This window comes from Struthio camelus, chromosome 4, assembly GCF_040807025.1.
Source record: "Struthio camelus isolate bStrCam1 chromosome 4, bStrCam1.hap1, whole genome shotgun sequence".
Classification (NCBI taxonomy): Eukaryota; Metazoa; Chordata; class Aves; order Struthioniformes; family Struthionidae; genus Struthio; species Struthio camelus.
Window position 1 is genome coordinate 4,647,874 of NC_090945.1, and position 15,483 is coordinate 4,663,356.

Sequence of the window (15,483 nt, forward strand, 5' to 3'; positions counted from 1 at the left end):
AGTCTCGCTTCTCATCTGGTATGACTGCATGCAACACGCTGCATTTACTGCAGGTTCATCTTAGAAATGTTTTGTTATTCTGAAAGAAAACAAGCAATGCCTCTTCTCCCCAAAACCCTAAACCCCAAGAGACAAGGAATTTGCAAGAATCAACCTCCTGTAAGGTTCAGAGTCTAACTAGACTGCTCTTGGTGCGAGCCTTGCAAAACCCACCTCCCAGCACTCAGAATACTGCCACCTTCGCCCCTCCCCATGTTTCTCATGTCTCCCTCCCAGGCTACACCAGGTAGCAGTCAATTAGATTCAAGAGCAAGCAGCTGTTGACACAAGATTATAACAAGCCCTATGTCGCAGGTTTCCCTTTCCAAGCTGCGCTTGGCTGCTTTTCAAAGACTGGTATGTCCCAACTGCTCTGGAAAAAGCTCTTCTCTCTTACTTTCACAGGTCACAGCCTGTGCAACCAGAGGAAGGACTGAGGCTCTGAGTACACCTCCCTGCTCCTGATGGCCTTCTGGTTGCTATAAGCATTTAGTGATTTCCTGGTTAAGCAAGAAGCTGGCCTGGCATTGTAGGCAGAAGCATGGGTTGTCAGGTCCTCTCCGCCAATGAGATTGTTAAGTGTTATTGTTGCACCACAGGACGCAACTTGTATCTCAGTTTTGGCCTCAGGCAGATACGTTCCTTGTGGCTGGGGACAGTCCCTTTATACACTTTAAACAGCCAGCATTAGGGACCTATTGAGCTCGGGGTTGTGGTACGCAGAGGGCATTAGACATGTTAACTCCTCCGCTGTCAGCAATGTCCAGATCTTCGCCTTCTCCCCCAAAAGCCTCAAAAGTATCATATAGACCTCGAGGCAGGCTGGCTTAAAGCAAATACTCTCGCAGGTTTTAAGCCTATAAAGATTGTCAATGCTTCTTCTGAGCGTGCAGTTGCGTGCTCCTGCTGCAATACAACACACGTGCAGGCAACCATGAATCATGGCCGGCTTGCTCTCTGTGGGCCCACTACAAGACATGAGTCTCTGACCAAGACCGCAGGGTAGGTTCCTCTGATACACAGGGTAGCAAAGACAAAAGGCCTCAAGGGAGCTGCACATCTTTGTCTAGAGCGATAGCATTACTTAATCATCTCGCTTGGTGGAATTGCCAAGAAAAAACGTCAGGCAGTAGTCGCTCAAAGAGCAAACTTCAATATTAGCAGCACGCACAGCCTGGTTATAGGGTTGCTTTCTGGAAACGGTCTTGAAAGGCACATTAGGAGGCAGTTGCAAAACACGAAACCTCGAGCAAAATCATGAACAGGAAAAGGATAGCTAACTCAATCCTATCACTGACAATCATGAATTACTCACTGAGTTCTAGCCCATGTGCACAAGGCACACTTTTTAATGCACTGTGAGAGTGCATTAGAGATGGCTCCCTACCATCTGTGTGGTGAAAGCCCATTGGGTATGTATTTTAGAGCTATCCACCAGGGAAAACCATGCTCTGGCCAGCTCCTGTGCCTACATAAGGTTTTTTAGCCTTTGCACCCCAGAACAAGCCCCACCTTGAGCAAGCTGAGGTGGCTGGCCCAGAAGGCTGGTGGATAGGAGGGCAGCACTGTCCTTCTGGGCATATAACCCTAGCGCCACGGAGAAGAATCATGGTGATGGTGGCCTGATCATCCCAGGAGCAGAAGTTGCAACACTCTGACAAACCTGAGGGTCTGCAGGACTCGGCTGCAGCCCAGGATCACGTGGTCATTCTTAGGCAGATGCTCAGAGGACTGCAAAAGGCCAGCCACCGGGGAGGAAGAGGAGGTAAGCTTTGGCCTCCCTAACCTCCCGGCATGACTGCAGCACCCAGCTGGGGCGGTACAACTCGCCTTTGCCTCTGTGCTGCCCTGTGCAGGCCTGGGACTAGTTGAATTTATGCAAGCCTCTGTGAGGCTTCACCGTCTCATTATCAGGACCAGTTCATTTTTCTGCTTGCCATATTCCCAGATTTGAAATCTAAAAGACAATTACACAACCCAGAGACAAAAGCAGTCTTTGCTTCTGGCCTCCGAGTTCCTCACCACTTGGCTTCTCAGTAAAAATGCTAAACACTCAGAGCAAGGGAAGGTCAAACAAAAAAAAAAAAAAAAGAAAATCTGACCCACATACCAGGCACTAGCAGTCCTGTGCAACTTCAAAGTTACTGCACACCGATGCATTGACCCTGCCAGTGAAGTGCACAGATGGCCACATGCCACATCCTCAGACTGCTTCCCCAGGTATCCTGCTCTGTGCCTAGCAGAGGTGCTGGGCTGCCCAGAGACCAAAACGGTTCCCTGAGAGACATCCCCTATTGATGGTGGAAGGTGAGGTTTTAAATAGCAAGGCAGGTGACCCCAGGGACCAAAAGTATTTCCTATGCTTCCTATGTGAGGTTTCTCCTGTATCCGCCACCTCTTCTCCACCAGCAGCTTTTCTGCTGGCTAGCAACATCCAAAAGCAAGAGACGAGGGTCTCACATCATTTGATTTTCAAAACTGATGAGTCGCCTTTATCTAGATTTGCAGTGAGGACAAGAACGGTTAACACCATTGTCAGAAACAGCTCATGTAACCGCAGGCTGGGCGGGGAGGACAGGTTTTGACCGAGTTGGGGCTGCAGCACAAGGCTGCTGGAGTTACCAGCTGATCTGTCACTGCTTGTGCACAGATATTACACGATATTTGTAATACAGTATTTCCACACCTGATTTCAAAACTAGACAGTTCAGAGAAAACTACATCGGTCTGAAAACGCCAGATTGATTGCTGGTGCCAGTTCTTTTTACCATTAGTTTAAATGGGAGTGAGAGGAAGGGGAATACATTATTTTGGAAAGAAACACATTTTTTTCAAGAAGCAATACCTTCAGGATCTCAAACCAGCTCGCGCTGCCGCTGCCAAAAGCTCCCATGTATAGAAGCTGTGCAGCCAGCATCCTGTGTCTCACGCGTTCTTTGCAGGCCTGAAATGAACAGTCTTTTTGGGACTGACAAAGCCAAAGCAACAAAACAACCCTAGCATTCCTCTGCGGTGCTGCATTAGTGAATACCCACCAGCAGGATGGGAATGGCCAGACCCAGGATGGGAATGGCCAGATGGGGATGGCCAGAACGGCCATCCATGACATGCATTTTTTCATTTGCCACAGCCAACAGTTCTTGCAGCAGGATTTCTCCTATTGCTGTGGCTGGCCTTGTAGTGCTACCAGGCCTTTAAGGGCTGCTGGCTGTGATGCACTTCCACTAGGGTAACATGGAGATCCACTATCCTTAACAGGAGCCATGTTCACCACATGAAGCCCATGGGTCTACTACTTCCTATAACAAACCTTTCCAAAGAAGAGTTGTGGGTAATAATCATGCAAGGGGCTATATTCTTGGCCTGGTGCACAGAAAATCAGTTATTATGCATATAACTCCCGCTGCAACTACTGGGAGGCTGGCACATAACTTACAAGACAGGACCATTTCCCCACAGACCAGCAATATATCATCTTCTCTCGCACAGCTACGTTTAGTGAGGTTTATGTGGATTTAACCCTGCACATCAGAGAAAATCCAATGCCAGTAATGAAATACTAACGCAAACCCAGGAACGAGAAAGCATATTTTCTCCAACAAGAGACTTACTGGCAGCAGCCTTTTCAACAGGACAACAGCAAATAGCGTTATGACTGCGACACCCATGGATCTGCGCCTTCAACAGGTCTCCCACTGCCAGCGCCAGCTGTTCCTCCAGAAGATCTCCTGCCACATCTATCACTGGGCAGCAGCGACTGAAAGTGCCTCTGCTTCCTTTCCTCAAGATATATCCCAACAATTTGTCCAACACTTCAGCAATGTGGACTCATTACCAGAACAGGTACCTGATGAACTGCAATGCAACTGCACTCTCACTCCGCTGGCTGTCAACCCCATGCGCATACCCTCGGGTGGCAGGGACAGAACACAGCCTTGCTCCACCTAACATTTTTCCACTTAGCCGCAAGGACCTGCTAATCTCCATCTAACTGTTACACTGCGCATTGCACCAGATTTCCTGGCTAAGTGATCTGGCAGCAGCATTGTGTGTGGACTTTACAGTCCCAAATGCATTTCTGGTTTGCATTTCTGGAAGGGCTCTGCAGGGGACAAGTGTCACCAGCAGCCTTGAACTAGCCCTGAATCAAATGGCAGAAAGCCAATCAAATAGGTGAAGGGAGAGATCCCTGCAAAACAAGGCACACGAGGGACAAAAACTTATAGGAAAGTCTCCAGGATTTAGAGAAGCTGCGTGATGCACCTGGTGTGTTGATGCGCACGGAGGGAAGTGGCAGAAGAGAAATGCGGTTACACATCTCCAAGTGACAGCAGACAACGCCAGCTCCCTGTCTGCCTGCATTCAAGGTGCATGGCTCTGCTGTGCCCCAGCTGCCTGTCCTCAAGGCGACAGCTTTGTTTTCCCTGCGGGCTTCCAAAGGCCTGAGCCCTGCATGAGGGAAAAAGGCAGTCTACATGGTCTTCCTCTCTACAGGGCAAAATCAAGAAGGACACAGTAAGCAATGGTGTCTCAATCCTGCCTTGTCAGACAAGCAGAGAGATTGTACCATACCCCAGTCTGAGTCCAGCCACTTAAGCACCACAGTGCAAAAGAGGGACCGAGTTTCCTACAAGCGCTCAAAATAATTTTCTTAAGGCAACTGTTCCCAACATTAGGACATTTTAACCATCAGTACTTGGAATCAAAATGATTTCTTAGGGATGTCCCTTTCCCAATACAACAGGCAATTACACTCTTTCTGTTTTAGTGGGTGGATACACTGAAAGGCAAAGATGTAAAGGGGTCTAAAGTGTTTCGCATAAAGAAAAAGGAAAAAGCCACAAATCCTAAAGCCACGTGTCCTGCTGGAAGGAAACATTCCCACTGCTGAAGACTGCAGAAATTATTCCTGTGAGACATGAATCCCTTCCCACATGCATATTTTAAGAGGTGATGGTCCAGCCCTCCACGCTTGGACTTCCACCCATTGCAACGGGAGGTCCACACCGGGTCTGACCGGGTTGGGTCCCACCCCACCCTTTTCCCCAGCTTGAAGTTGCACTTACCTGCCTGATTTGTGGTTACATTTACAGACACATACTGTCGTGCTCCAGGGCTCTGGTCGGACACTCCATTCACTGCCTCAATTTCAAAGGTATAGTTTGTATGAGCAAGCAGATCCACCATCCTGACAGAGGTGTTTTTCAGGCCGGTTTGCTGGGGGAGGTACCTGACATGACTGCCACACGCCTCACACTGCCCCGAGTGTGAGTTGCACTTCTTGCATGCAATATAATAAGATACATCTTTCCTTCCACCAGTTTCAGCGGGGGGAATCCATTCCAGAAAGACACTAGTCTCGTTAACATTTGAGATGGCACTCCGAGGAGCAGAGGGGGGTCCTGGTTTGTAAAGTGAGAAAAACATATGGTGAAAACAGTTTTATCATTCATCCTGCTCTCTACTACTCTCTAGGCTGAAAAGAGACGTTGCATGGCACGCAGAGACAATCTGCAGCAGAAGAACAGGGAAGATGGGGATTTCTTTTGAGTGCTCCGGCCTCACCACAAGGGGTCTGGGTTGCGATGCAGTGTGGGAGGACAAGATATGCACATCGGGGCTGGCTCAAAAATACCCGTGGAAGCACGTCCCAACCTGGGGCATTTCCTTTGATGCTCTCCTCGTTCTTCCAGCTAAGGGAGCTGCAAAGCTTTGTTCTGCCCAAGGCATTATAGCTTCACTGGGGACAAGATTCCCCCTCTCCTTGCCCCACTTCACCTGTAGTACTAGCCCCAGTACGAACTGGGGTATTTGCACTATTTGGGCACCCAGTCCAAACACTGAATCTTTCCTCTGTATGCACTCACCTCTCCCCATTAGCTATTTGTGGCTAGAGAAAACTAAGTGCAGTCATCCAAATCACACCTACACAAAACACCTAACGTAGCCTAAAGCAGGTGTTGATCTACATGGACCACTGGAACCACGGCCATATCTGAGTCCTCAGCTGCAGCCTTCTCAGTCCCTGCCAAGCTACGAGCGCTAGCACGGTGGGTTAGCTACACCACGCCTGCTTATTTGCCAAGTTTCCATGCTTGGGATGTCAGTATGGCTCTGGCAAGGCTATATGAGGTTGAACAGCTGCTGCTGCAAAGGTATGAGAGCTCCTACGAACTTGCTCTGGTTTTCCACATGCTTTTGGGAGAGGCCATGGGCTGGGCAAGTAAAGCCATGTTGTACACTCAGGCCAAGATTTCCTAAAGTGACTTCCAATTCAGCAGGCCGCTGTGCTGTCCATCTGGAGACACTCTCAAGACTGCCCGTTTGCAGAAGGTGCTGGCACATACCTTTTTAGATGCGTCACACCACAGAGACACTGGAAAACTGAAGTGTGACATATCACTAGATACCTCTGTAAACACTGGCAGTGCTCTGCAGTGGCCTCCCAGTCAAACCAGAGGGACATCACGGGCAAGCCTCTGGACATGCAGACCACAGCCAACTTAAAAAGATCATATCCCATCGATGCCTTTGCGTTACAAAAAGCTGATCGGTTTGGGAGGGAATGGGAAATATTGCCCAGACAGCATCTTGAGAAACTTCTTGTCCTAATAGACTTATATTGGAGGTGAAGGACAAGTCACAGATACACACTCAAGATGATGCAAAAGGACAGCAGGAATCTCATGCTACAGATTTGCACATTATATACTGATGGTACTGAACTAGGAAGAAAGGGAAACTGCTTAAAGAAAGTTGAGCTGGATTTTAGCCACAGCATGACTAGAAGCCACACAGCAGAAGGGGATTTTCTAGAGAACATTCAGTTTGAATGAAGCTGTCAAAACCCATGTACGGCTCCTTGTAAAGAGCCCTAGAAATATCTTCACCAGGTAGAAATCCACACGCTTTTAACAGCATGTCTTAGACTATCTTATTCTAGTTTGTTGTTATAATTAAACTCGACCGATGCATTTAAAATAGGCGATGTTGCAAAACTGAAATTACCATATAAACAAGAAACATCTTTCCCCATTTCCCTTTCCTACTCTCCATTTTAAGTCTATAAAATTGGTAACGCTTCTGAAATGCTGTGATGGTTTCAACTCACGCTGTTCTGACTCAAAGAGAAACTCTTTATCAGAGAGAAAAAAATAGTTCTGAGATTTTTTTTTCTTTGGGGAGAAACAGCAGAAGAGGAAAGCCACGTTAATTTAGGAAATAGCAGATCAACTTTGTTGCAGTTGCGTTAATGTGATCTGCACGTTAGGACTGTTTGCTAACAAGGACACAGGAACCAGGCAGGTTGTGTGTTTTAGCGTCTGTCCCTGTAGGCAGGCCTGGAAGTTGGTCCCTGTGCGCCTACTCCCAGAGTCCAACGCTGTGGATAGGCAAAGGAGGCAGAGCAAGCCGCGAGATGCCTGCGCACACCCATCAGCCTCAGCGAGACGTGCTTAAAGATTAGGCCCTATTTACTGGCATGCCTAAAATAAAGTACCTGCTCACATCTGTGCAGGTTTGAGGACTAGCTGCTCGGCTGCCGCCATGCCAGCAATCCCCATCACAGTCTGCAGGATCACCTTCTGCATGGGGACTACAATTAGCATCTGGATAATGACTTCAAATCACTTTAAACGGAAAGCAAACTTACTTTCACCAGGCACAAGGCAGTGGAGGGAGCTTATCCACAGGCCTGCCTAAGAGGGCTCTACCATAAGTCTGGGAATTTCTGCAAGCTGACTCTTCCAAACCGCACCGCCAGGACCCAGCGCTATTTAGCTAATGACACCATAGCACAGCAGAAGTCAGAACTATTTTCTGACCTCTCCTGCTCATATTGATGTAATGGAAACTAGGATATTCATCACTGGAGCTGTGTGGAGTTATATACATTGCACATAGAATTATTTTTTATTTTTTAAAACCAGTTAAACTGCCCAATTTTTATTTCCACTGGATGAATGCACTTCTACCCCACCAGTACGTAAGAAATAAATGAAGTCTGACACAAGAAACCCCTACTGGACAATATGTCTTTAATAGGGGATAAATTATTACTTCACTAAAGTCATCAGAGGGTTTTACTTGCTTTGTACAGAAGAGCCAGCTGGTCTTCTTGAAGGCTGAAAAACATCAACTTCAATGGAAATGCTCTGAACTTAGTGGCACTCCATGACCTATAAAATTAGCATTCTCAAAGGGGCTCTAAGAATGGTCTTTAGCAGTCTGCAGATATCTAACAAGACCTATTTGAAGACTCCTGAAATTGCACTTGGGTGAAACTTTGAAAAAAATCACAGTTTTGGAGAACAAAACGCTGTTTTTGCTTCTGAGGCAGAGAGGCCCTAAATCTGCTAAGAGGGTCTGTTTTAATTTCCACCTTCTCTTTGTCAAAGACAAAGATGTTTTGTTTACCAAGTCTTTTTTTTAATTTGCTACTTTCTGTACTATACAGGCAGTTCTGTTAAGATCCACCCCTTCCGCACCATGATTTATTGATCAGAGGTTAAAGGTAAAAATATTGGTATTTCCCTTCATGGACGGAAAACTTGTTTTCTGCCGATGACCATATTTTAAATATAACCTGAGAGATAAATTTCCTCCGAGATACATATATATACTCAGAATAAATTCAATTGTAAACTTTGAGAGTAGACTATTACACCAAACACACTATAAAAACTTCAGTGTGTCTCACACATCATGCTGTTGAGAAATATTTTCCCAGTATGCTCTGAATTGCAACAGAATAACTTGTCAGAGATGGGAGGGGAGAAAGGGTGCAACTTTATATATTTCCATTTCAAACTGATGTGCTGCAAGGAACTGAAGCTAGGTTTATTTATTTAAAAAGAAACAAAGCACAATTACTTCCTGGAAGATGCATAACAATATTAAGAGAATTCTCAAATGCCTGTACGGACTTAAGTATTTGTCTGACAGTAATAATTATTTCAGACTGCATCACAACACTATTAATTTAAAAATTTCCAAATCATTACTTAAGTGCGTTTAAGAAACTGGAAAAAAATTAAATAAAAGCATATTTTACTTCCTTTTCCCCCCACTGTGCTTAACTGAGCAATTGACAGTGCCTCAGCAGTTAATTTTCTTTAGTTCTTGTTTGTTGGGTTGGGAAGAGAGTCATATGGCACCTTGGGACTGAGAAGTATCCTCTTTAAATTAGGAAAATGTGGTTTTATAACTGTACCAACTGGCAAGAGGACTTTGCAGGTGTAGTGCTGAAAATGAACAGTGATGTATTCCCTGCAATTAACTAGATTTCAAGTGGAAGGAATCCTATGAATATTATTAACTTCTGCAGTAATAAATAACGGACACATTCACAAAACTGGTAATATTTTCCCACCAGCCATGACTCAAGTGTGTCTTCCTTGTGTTTCAGTTCTCAATGAGATACTGCTGCCTTGCAAGCCTAACCGGACTGTGTGAAGACATTAGGGTTTCTACCTGACCTTTAACAACCCCTGCCAAAATTTACTACCCCTACAGCAGGTTAACCCATGTCTTCTTCAGCACAAATGTAGCTGGATTACCATAAACTCCCCCAAAAGGATGGGTAAGTGAGCTGCCTTAGCACTGACACTCCTTGCATAGGAGCCTGCTCCAATACAGCAAGCAACAGAAGCTGAGCAGTGCCTGGGTCAGCGCTGTAACCCACACCTGCCCCGTGTGCACTTGGTATCCTGCCACTGTGCTAACATAATTTAGCACACCATGCCTTAACTTGGGACTAGATTACAGCAAACTTTCAAAATAAACAAACAAAAAATCCAAACAAACATAAAAAAAAGCCCAAACAAAACCCAAACCAACCTCACAATATTTGTGGAACCAGAAATTTCAGCCCTTTCCTGCAGGGCTGGGATTGTAGCAGAGGCCTGAGGGAGACAGGCGCTCATCCTGCACCTTATTTGAATACAAGCTGGTCACCAAGCTTCCTTGTGCCCCTTGGAAAATCTCATCCTGCACTCAGGTCTCTGGTTTGCAAAGACCTCTTCCTCTGGGGTTGGTGGGCTTCTTGCCCAGGCTAATTCAGATACAGTGGATGCGTGTCCTCTCCCTCCTGAGAGAGGACGGACAGCAGCATTGCTACTGACGTACTGACGGTGGGCACCGTGGACACCAACAGTCTAGCATAACTTTGTATCAGTCCCTAGCTTTGGGTCTGCCTGCACAAAAACGTCGATTTTGCATGCGTTTCAAGAGTTCATAGCTGCCCACCTTCCTCCCCTCCCCACCGCCAGAATAACTGGACCTATCTCTCATCTATCTATGATTTTTAAGTCATGCTAAAGGTCAAAATGGACATCAAGAAGCCCTGGTATGAGAATTTTTCTTGCTTTAGCCCATCTTAGTTACTGCTCTAAAAGATACTGGCATATCTGCTTAGTAGCCTGAGAAGTGCTTGCATGGCTCATACCCAGACCATACAGTGCTAGTTACTGCCACGCTGCCTAAGGCTGCCTCCTCTTTCCCTATAGCACACCTGCAACAGTTATATGTTTAAAGTTCCCTCCTCTGGTGAAAATTAAATGTGGAGATTCAAGGACCCCACTTCTGCTGCGCCTTCTGCACCAAGTATCTCCTAGAGGCACACAAACACCTGCTGAGGGCAAACAGTTTCCTCTGTGAGAGCGACTCTCCAACAGGAAAGGTTTTTTTCTGTCTCTCAGTGCAAACTCAGGGAGCTGGAAAGGACACCTATGGTCACGGGGATGAAGGCTCAGAAAGCCACTATCCTGCCCGCTCCAAGCTCTCATGCCCAGCTCTCTCCAGCCCTTTGCTTTTGCTCATTTCCACTCTGCTTCTCCATCCCACCTTACTCTGGTGTCTGCTGGGAGGACAGTCAGGAAAGGATCCCTGTGATGTGCCGCAGGCTAACAGGCTGCTGACATGATTATATGGGCTTCTAACGTCTGTCCTTCAACTCTTGAACTTCCAGTTCCCAAACAACGATGTAAGGAGACAGGAAGTTGCCTCTTTGCTGTTTCCCAGTGGCTCTGAGCACATGAATTTATATCCCTGCTTCTCTAGCAGTAAAGTTTCCCAGAAGCTGTTCCTGTTCCTGCCCTAGTAGTTCAGCTCCTCTTCAGTCCTTTTTAATCACTTCTATTCTGCAAAATCACATCTGGACCATGACAGACCTGGTCCAGCAAAGACTTCTGTTCTGTGCTACGCTAATCTCAGTGAGATGAGGTGGGGGGTATGCAACATGGGAACCTAAATACTTGAAACATAAAGTGAACAAGAAGCCTTCAAGTTATTGCCAAGAAGGTAACTCATAGATTGTAGGAAAAGGGCCAAACTAATAATCAATTCTACTACCGCTGTCTTTGACTCCCAGGAGCCCAATCCGCCTGTTATACCTACCTCCCGCTACAGCACGGGATAAATTCTGTATTTTTACTGTTGGTTTAGAGAAGCAGCTTCCTCTGCACAGTTTTGCAGCTGTGCTGAAGATTAATCATCTCCAGGTAGCCTGGAAAGGCAGGGCTCTCTCCTTGCTTGTCTACTGAAAAATGAGCTGAGACACGATGCTAAGCAGGACCACCCACATTCTACCCACAGCTACAGCTGGCAAGCACTGCCCACCCTTTCCTCTGCACGCATGCCCCACACTGCTACTCGCGTGCATGCCAACTTGCACTAAGGGCTGTTTCTTAAATGCGAGGCTGCTTGTTAAGGAGGTCTCTGGCATGCTTGCGAAATGGACTGCGAAAGATGGAGCATCTGTTGGGATACATTACACTGCACATTAAATAAACGCTTCCTGGGGTTAATGCCAGCTTTAGAAGCAAAAGGCCTGAGTCTGTTCTCATGTAACTGGGGTAAGGTGGACCAAGCCAACGACGTTACAAGTGGGTCAGATTAGGTCCAGAGAGGCCAGGCTCCAGCCCAGAGCCTGTCAAAGCACAGTAATTACGATCATAATGTCTAGTCAAAGTACAGGAACAGCTCAAAAGGATTAAAAACAACCCTATAAGCACATGCTTACTTGTACAGGCCATTGTAGGTGGGTCTGATTCTCTCCTAAAATAGTGCTCTTCACACAGGCAAGATGTGGATGCTTCATCAAGCGTGTAGCTGTGAGGGGGACATTTGCTGCAGGATGGACTGTGGGGTGAAGCTTTGAAGAACCCAGGTCTGCATACTGTAAAAAGAAGAACCACAGGCTAAGCTCTCCCATCATAAAATTAAGTCTCGTCACATTTCCTTTTAAAAACATATCTTCAGCTGCAAAGAAAACAGACAAACACTTGCAAGCTATTTGGTTTGAATATTGTACAACAACCTACGCCACTAATAGACAGTGCATACTTAAATATCTGTACCAAAGGAGAATGAGATTCTGCTGATTATTTTTTCCTCTGGCATCTGCCTTTGCTAGGTATTTATTTTCCTGGTTGAATGCATTAGACCTAACAGATCCTGTACCTCTGCTTTAGAAAACATTATTGTACTGTTTTTCATTTTTCATTCAGTCTTAGAAAAATCAGGTAAAATACATCTTGTGTTTTTTGCTTAAGATATTCTATACCCAGAAATCTATGTCTCAGCAAATAAATAGTAACATAGCGCTGGAGGGGATCTTGAGACGGACAGTTTTAAGACTCTGCCATAAGGTTACTTCCCTACAGTTTTTGCCTGAAAATCTGTGATGAATTTTGAAACACTCCACATATTACAGATTGCTCTGGGTACAGCCTGCATCAGGCACGTTTGCCGTACAATACAGCCCTTCCAGCTTCAACACGTATGCGTGACGGGGCATAAAGACTTTGTATGAGAGCTTATTGTGTTCTCATAGATATATTGCTAAGGGTAGCCATAGATATATGGCTAAGGGTAGCTTGGGATACTTTTTCCCCTTTGGATAATTTGAAGTGAATACAGCAGTACCTTGTTTCCAGTCTTCTGCAACAAGCACTTCTTCACCTTAGCAAAGCCCTCTACCTGCCTGTGTGCACACACTCTGCCATGAGCAGTAACAGCCACAGCTTTGCCTGTGTCCAGCTTTGCTTTAGAAAAAAGCCAGCTGGCCCTGTAGCTCTACAGTTAGACGTAGAATTACAAGTTCACAGTTATCAAAAGAAGGAAAAACAGAGCACAGAGAAAACCTGGAGGGAAACTGATTTGCGGTTCTTCTCAAGAAGCAGACACATATAACCACACTCTCCTGTTTCAAAGTGCTGTTACTTTCTATCTTTTGAGTGGCTTGAAAATAATTATGCCCAATATGATACCAATGATGCCCAGGCCTGCTATCAGACTTATAGAAGTTACCTGGAAATCACAGGACCTTTTCACCTCCATTCAGACTTCTTAGTCTTAATTAGCTTGCAAAGACAATGAGCTCATAGCAAAAGCATTAATATTGCTCCACCAGGAATGTCTCGGACAATCACAGGCATGACGGTCACGTGCTAAGACTTGACCAGAGCATGTGATGGCAGAATTCATCTTTACCATAGACAAAGTGTAGATTTTTACTACGAATCTCTTTTTCTGAAGGACCAAGTAGAAGAAGGGGCTGTAAAGTTGGTCCTAGTTTTTACAGTACCCAGGAAACTCTCTTGACATGCTCCCTTTTACATTAGCTTCTTCAGCAAAGACTGGAGACTTGCTCCTGTCAGCTCATAACAAAAACACAGGATGTTTTATTTGGTACAGAAGCTATTCAGATTTCAGCTATCTCCAACACAGGGGAAAAAATTCCTCTTAGAATCAGCCAGCAAATCGGTCGCTGCCTACAAAGATCACTCATGCTGCCACCAAAGGAGTGCAATTCAAGATCACCCTATAAACCTCTCCCAGGCCCTTCCTCTAGCTTTGGATCATTGGAACCACAAAGCACGTGCAGCCCAATGCAACACTGAGGCAGTTTCCCAAGGCGCTGCAGGCTGCCGGGCTCCCATTCGCTCCTCTGCCGTCTGTCCAGCCCATCTGATGGATGGGCTCAGCACCCAACTATTGCTCCTTATCTACACTGTGAGCTTGGCAGGACACAGTCCATCTGTTTTCTGTTCACATATCAGGACCAGGGTGCCAAGGTATGGCAATAATCCAAAGTAGCCATCAGGTACCTACCTAAATGGCACTGAGCTGAAGTGACAGCCTCTTCCCACCAAGGTGTGGCCATAAATATCTGCTGTAAATAGCAGCTCCTGAGAGCACATCTAGAGCTAAATTTATTCTAGAGGATTGCTCGTGGATGTGCCACAAGCTGCCCTCATGACTTGGGGCATATTCCTCACCTTCTGGCATACGGTCCTGTTCTTTTATTTACTTCACAGCTACCTTCAAACACTGCCTTATCTACAACAAGGAATTGTTCTACAATCTCTAGAGTCTTTTGGGAGAAGAAACCACCAAACAGCTCCTCCTAGCCTATAATTTGTATTTCAAAGCTGAATCAAACTCACTTGCACATGCAGACAGTAGAGAAGGGAAAATGAAAGCATGAAAACACGCAACGTTATAACAAGGGCAGCCGGTGTCTAGTGTGCACTCGATGTAATTCGCCTTCAAAAAAAGGGACTTGAATTCATCTCATTATGTCCCATCAAGATAGACAGAAAATCACTATGGCACAGGAGTTTACTGTGCTTCTACTTGGTGCAAAGCAGCAAATGCAAAGTAAGTGAGTCGTCTTTGACAGATTTTCAACAAGGTGCAGTTTGCTAATGACAGTATGATACATAGCTCTGCTTGAAGGGAATGCTTTGTTTTCACAAATAAGTACAATGCCAACAGATGTAAGCAATGCCTGTAACCCATAATGCTTCAGTGAGGGATGTGAAATGAAAATAAACTGAACAAATTTTTGTATAATCTGAAAGCTCCCACATAGGTCAGGCAGGTTCCTTCTCACTGAAAATTTCAGCATAAATCCCCATAATCAATAACCAGCAAGGGTAGTGTGCTGTCAAACCTAAGTGAAAGACCTCTGGTTTAACCTTTTTGCTTCAAAAGAAAGGATTCTAGGACAGGAGATAGAATATGAGAAAAAAAAGAATAGGACAGAAAGTTAAAATACAGCTAAGAACTGCCACCCCAAGTCAGCTCAAAGGTGTGCTCAGACCAACATCCGACAGCAGATGCTTTGGGAAGAAGGTCTGAAGGGGATTTGCACAGAGACCCCCACAGCACGGCCTGCCAGCTCTTGGCAATCAGAGGTCTAGGGACCTCTCCTGATGGAAACTGTTCCGTATGCTGCATTTGCAGCTCAGTCCAGACAATACACTCAGCAGCTCTTCGCAAACACAACCCTCAGCCCAGCTTAGGCCCTGAGGAGAAGGCCAAGATATCAAAGGGGTGCCACAAGTAACTTCCTCAGCCATGTTGCGGGCTGCAGAGCTGGAATATCATGCTACAGAGAAGGCAGAGGTGCCTGGGGCTTTGGGCAGGCAGGCCACGCAT

At 45.9% G+C, this 15,483-nt stretch overlaps 1 protein-coding gene across 14 annotated transcripts in view; it reads right to left on the bottom strand.

The window, feature by feature from the left end:
- EPHA5 (EPH receptor A5) overlaps positions 1–15,483 on the bottom strand; it is a 214,683-nt gene that overhangs the window by 88,771 nt on the left and 110,429 nt on the right. For 13 of the 14 annotated variants that reach the window (XR_011140751.1, XM_068941123.1, XM_068941118.1 and 10 more), the window contains exons 4-5: positions 12,059–12,214; positions 5,106–5,441 (exon numbers count right to left, since the gene is read on the bottom strand). Coding sequence is in view for 13 of the 14 variants with exons in the window: in XM_068941123.1 (XP_068797224.1) it covers positions 5,106–5,441; positions 12,059–12,214 (492 nt within the window). In the remaining variant the exon portion in view is untranslated. The remainder of the gene's footprint in view (positions 1–5,105; positions 5,442–12,058; positions 12,215–15,483) is intronic. The other variant, XM_068941125.1, reaches the window with a different exon arrangement.